Source organism: Eubalaena glacialis, chromosome 17 (genome assembly GCF_028564815.1).
Source record: "Eubalaena glacialis isolate mEubGla1 chromosome 17, mEubGla1.1.hap2.+ XY, whole genome shotgun sequence".
NCBI lineage: Eukaryota > Metazoa > Chordata > Mammalia > Artiodactyla > Balaenidae > Eubalaena > Eubalaena glacialis.
In genome coordinates this window covers 5,092,772-5,097,325 of record NC_083732.1, presented here as the reverse complement: position 1 = coordinate 5,097,325, position 4,554 = coordinate 5,092,772, and the positions used below count along the sequence as shown (strand labels likewise).

Below are 4,554 nucleotides of genomic sequence, written 5' to 3'. Positions count from 1 at the left end.
CGACACACCCCGGCGTAAGCGCGGCAGCCCGGCGCGTTCGCCCTCGCGTCCCGGGAGGGGGAAGAACCACGCTCAGGTGCTTTTCAGAAACAGACCGCACATGCTTCTGCCGGTCTGGGAAGCCAGAAGATGAAACACCGCGAAGGAATGTTCCAGGCTATGAAAAATGACTGCTAATTTAAAGAATAAAAACTGACCCAGGTTATCAGTCATTTCCCCTAATATCCACGTGAGTTCACTCAGAAAAGTTACCCGTTTGCTTAGAGCACGAGTGATTCGGTTTGTACGGGAAGAAGCTTTGCAGGGTAGAAGCCACAAGCACAGGAGTCGTTCTGACTCCGCAGAGGCCGGCGGTCGGCGCACCAGGACGGAGGAGTTTGTGGAGTTCTAGGCCAGGTCGCAGTCTCCCCATCATCCCCGCCAGGTGCCCTGAGGACCGCGGCGGCGCCCCACCCGACGGCGCTCTGGCTCCGCCGGGCCGGCAGGGGGCGCGCGCGGCCGCATCGGGCCGCCCCTCTGCTCGCGCCGCCGCCTTAGAGCTCGCCAGGCGATTCCTCTTCCGGGGCAGCGCGGAGGGGCGTGCGGGACCCGGATGCAGACGCGAGCGCGGCTATATAAGGGTCCGGCAGGCCGCACGCGTGCCTCTTGGAGGAAGACGCGGTCGCCGTTGCTGCGGACCTTTGGGCTTCCCGCTCCCTCTCCTGACTCACCGCTGTTCGCTCTCGCGGAGGAACAAGTCGGTCAGGAAGCCGCACCGCAGCCATGGTGAGTCGGGGGCGTTCCGGTCCGGCCTCGGCGCGGGGAGGGAGGGCGGGCGCGGGGTTGCCGGGCTGGCGGGAGGAGACGGGACTCGCTTGTCCGGGGAAGGGGGCTGGTGAGCGCGCTCGTTCCCGGGAGGTGATAGGCTGTCTTAGAAGTGCTTTTTCTCACCTGTGGGACAACAGGCTTTTAAGGACACCGGAAAGACTCCCGTGGAGCCCGAGGTGGCGATCCACCGGATTAGGATCACTCTCACCAGCCGCAACGTGAAGTCGCTGGAGAAGGGTCAGTGCGGTGGCTCGGGGCCGGGGGACGGATTCGGGGCGGGAGCAGCGGCGAGCTGGGCTTGTGAGGCTCGCGGCGGCGAGGCGCGTAGCCCGAGGAGGCCGAGCAAGGTCGGCCCCTCGGCGTGGACCGCGCCCCCCCGCCCCCCCGCCGTTGGCGATGAGGAGATGCTTACTAGGTTGAGTTCCGGTGATAGTCGCGTACGCTATTCTGAGCCGGCGGCCTTGCGGGCCGGTGAGGCCGCCCCTGTCGTGAGCGAGGGCCCAGACGCTTTTCCCCGCTTGCAGTGTGTGCCGACCTGATCAGAGGCGCGAAGGAGAAGAATCTCAAGGTGAAGGGACCGGTGCGAATGCCCACCAAGGTGAGAGCCTTGGCGCTCCGGGGCGCGGGGGGCCGCCGGGGGAGCACGGGCCGAGCGCGCAGCCGTGCTGCTCGGAGCGGCCCGCCGGGAGGTTGGGGAGCGCGGCGCTCCCGCAGCCTGGGTGCCTGGTGTTCTCTGTCTTCCGCTGCAGACCCTGAGAATAACAACGAGGAAAACCCCCTGCGGGGAAGGTTCCAAGACTTGGGACCGTTTCCAGATGAGGATCCACAAGCGCCTCATCGACCTGCACAGCCCTTCCGAGATCGTCAAGCAGATCACTTCCATCAGCATTGAGCCGGGAGTCGAGGTGGAAGTCACCATTGCAGATGCTTGAGCCAGCGGCTCTAATAAATTGATAATCGGCCGTTAAGCTTCGTGGGCTCTTATTCCGGACCCTGACGGGCCTTAGGGAGGGAGTCGTGCCCCGGAATTCATTCCCCCTTGTAAGCAGGGTGACTAGAAGTAGGTGGGTAGCCTGGGTTCTGCTCTTCCTCGTTGCGTCTTGCAGGGCCCACTGAGTCCGTTTGCACGTGACGTTGTTTGAACGCTGCACTGCATTAGCTACAGAACGTGTGAGACCTTGCTGGCGTCGGTGGTGAGTATGTACAGTCTGGCCGCCTGTGGGAGCCCTTCCCAGGAACACGGGTGCGCGTGCTACTCCGGAAGACCTGACGTAATAGGTACGGGGTACTGTCCGAAGTTCCTGGGGCGATTCTCACTGTACAGCCATGGTGAAGAGCCTGCCGCGCTAGAGGGCAAGTAGCTCGGGGAAGGTAGCACCTTAGGTTTCCAGCCGCGGCTCTGCCAGGTGCTCATGGCTCCTTTTAAACTTGGCGAATTTCAAAATGTTTTTGAAACTTTGTTAATAAATTTTATAGACGCCGGTGCCTTGGTATTTTAGATTAGGAGAGAAACAATCGCAGTGCTTAGATTAACATTAGGTTATGTCTGTAGACGAGCTTTACATAAACTCCTTGCAATTATCTTTCACTGAACGTATGTAGGTCGTTCAATAGGAAGCCACATTAACGTGTAGTTTGTACGTAGATGTTAGCTTCATAAGTTTACGTCAGCCTTAGGTCTGAAAAGAGCATCACATAGGTCACGTTCCGTTTATTTAAGCCCCCGTTGGCACAGTAGTGGATGACACTACTTAACTACTGGGCTCTGCTTACGCGTTGCATCTTCTTGAATATTCCCGTTGTGTAGACATAGGAACTGGTTTTGAGGTTTAACTTGCCCGGTGTCCGAGGCTTAATAGCATAGCTGAGATTTCAGTGGGCCCATATGGGTTGAGAATCCATTTTGATGTCCCATTAAAAGTATTAAACTTTTGCTATTAGTTTATAATCCGATGGATTTGTTAAATACGTGTATTTCTGGTAGAGAAAATTTCAAGAAGTATCTCTGACAAGTATATAAGCATTTTGCAAATGATAAAATTCTCCTCAGAAAATGTCCTCGCGTTTGCTGCTCGTAGTAGGATCACAGTGATGAGATGCCCGCCTGTCCTCTGGGCTGCGGCCTAGTCCTCTTTGGACCGCCTCGTCCGCTGGCTTCAGTTACCGTCTGTGCGGTTGTGTACAGACTTCTGTGTACGTCCGGCTGTGTGCCAGGCACCAGCGCCCACTGACCCTCCTGCTCTGTGTTCTCTCCCAGTGCGTGGCCACCACGTGCCACACAGCCGTTCACGCATGGCGGTTCTCATCCCTTAACCCGCCCCTGCTGTTCCTTCCAACATCCAGGTCCTTTCGATTCTGCATTTTTTCTCTTAGCAGGTCTCCACAAAACACGGGATTTTGGAAAGGGATTTCAGTGGCGCAGAACCTGGAAAGAGCTATGCTAAGGTTAACCATTTGTAACAGCCTTAAGCCAGATCATCAACTTTCATTAAACTCGTTAGCTTGGGGAAACAGGAAGGATTGAAGGTTTCATTGTAACTGTTCTGTAGACATTGGGCTGTAAAGACTTCAATAGGAGTTAGACAGGAGGAGTCTGGTTCGGTTCCTGGGGCCAGCGGTGGTCCATTCGCCTTTCCTAGAGAAGCTGGTGTTCTCAGTTTAACACTAGAAGCTGGGAAGGAAATAATCAGCCTGGCAGTGAAACTGCTAACTTGTTCTCTAGCCCAATTTTCAGGTTTCTCTGCACCAGAAGTGCAGAGAGAGCTGTTATGGTAGCGGTTAAGATCATTTTAAAATTCAAGTACCTGGTAATGTGTGGTCCCCAGATGGAAATTCCAGCAAGCTTGTTGCAGTACTCTTAAGTGTATTGCAACTCAGAAGTCTTTGGAGTATGTGATCAATATCCTGAGAACTGGTTGTAAAAAGATCTCAGTTCTGTGAAAACTAAGCCACTTACGGCTAAAGAGTAGATTATTGTGCGAAATAAGCCTTCATAAGTCAGAAGGTATTGAAAGAACAGCCTAATGGCTTTCATACAGTTTTGAAGTTTAGCCGATGGCATGCCAAAGTGACTGATGCTTCACAAATTGTAATTTATCACACTCAAATAGTTGGAGTTGTATTTAAGCTGTAAGCAATACGTAGGGCCTGTAATACAGCTAAAATATGGCATTTAATATTTGGGGAACTGCTATTATCTTCAATTCCTTAAACATTCAAAATGCCTACTTGGAAATAAAACCCCTACGGGGCCTTCAAGTGTTACTATAGCAACAAACCAAAGTAAAGGAAGTTTACATAGTGGAGATGCCAGTGATTCTGCGTCATAGGCCAGCTTGTATGGGTTCGGGAGAGAGAGGAAGGTTGAAAATGGGAGGCCTCTGCGGCCCTTACCTCATTCCCTTTAGGGTCACAGAGTACTTCTAGACACGGTGGCTACCACGTAACACGACAGGAACATAAGGCTGTGCGTTGCTAAATCAGATTTTTTCACCTGACATGACATCCCTAAGTATGTATGTTCAGGATCTGGGATGTCAAGTGAATGGGCAGGAGTGTAGAATTCTTGGCCATGCTGTCAAATCTGTCCCAAACTTAATTGCCTGGATATGTGGGCTTGATAAGATACCTCTTGGAGCCTCAGTTCTCATGTGCAAAATGAAGGTACTTGTATCTATCTCAAGGGCGTGTTGGGTGTTCCTTTGTCTCTCTGGGAGACATTTTCCAACAGAACCAAGACTGGTTTGC

At 53.5% G+C, this 4,554-nt stretch overlaps 1 protein-coding gene and 1 non-coding gene across 2 annotated transcripts; both read left to right on the top strand.

Annotated features, from left to right (window-relative positions):
- The first annotated feature begins 624 nt into the window (after positions 1-624).
- RPS20 (ribosomal protein S20) lies at positions 625-1,775 on the top strand. Its single transcript, XM_061171489.1, has 4 exons — positions 625-765; positions 945-1,044; positions 1,332-1,405; positions 1,557-1,775. The coding sequence occupies exons 1-4, from the start codon at positions 763-765 to the stop codon at positions 1,737-1,739; spliced, it is 360 nt and encodes a 119-aa protein (XP_061027472.1). The 5' UTR covers positions 625-762; the 3' UTR covers positions 1,740-1,775.
- LOC133077510 (small nucleolar RNA U54) lies at positions 1,199-1,265 on the top strand. Its single transcript, XR_009697776.1, has one exon. It is a non-coding gene; the product is annotated as a small nucleolar RNA U54 (small nucleolar RNA).
- Positions 1,776-4,554: the final 2,779 nt, after the last annotated feature.

Coding starts and splice junctions, on each gene's coding strand:
- RPS20 (XM_061171489.1), top strand. Junction 1,045..1,331: donor CGTGAAGTCGCTGGAGAAGG/GTCAGTGCGGTG, acceptor CCCCGCTTGCAG/TGTGTGCCGACCTGATCAGA. Junction 1,406..1,556: donor CGGTGCGAATGCCCACCAAG/GTGAGAGCCTTG, acceptor CTTCCGCTGCAG/ACCCTGAGAATAACAACGAG.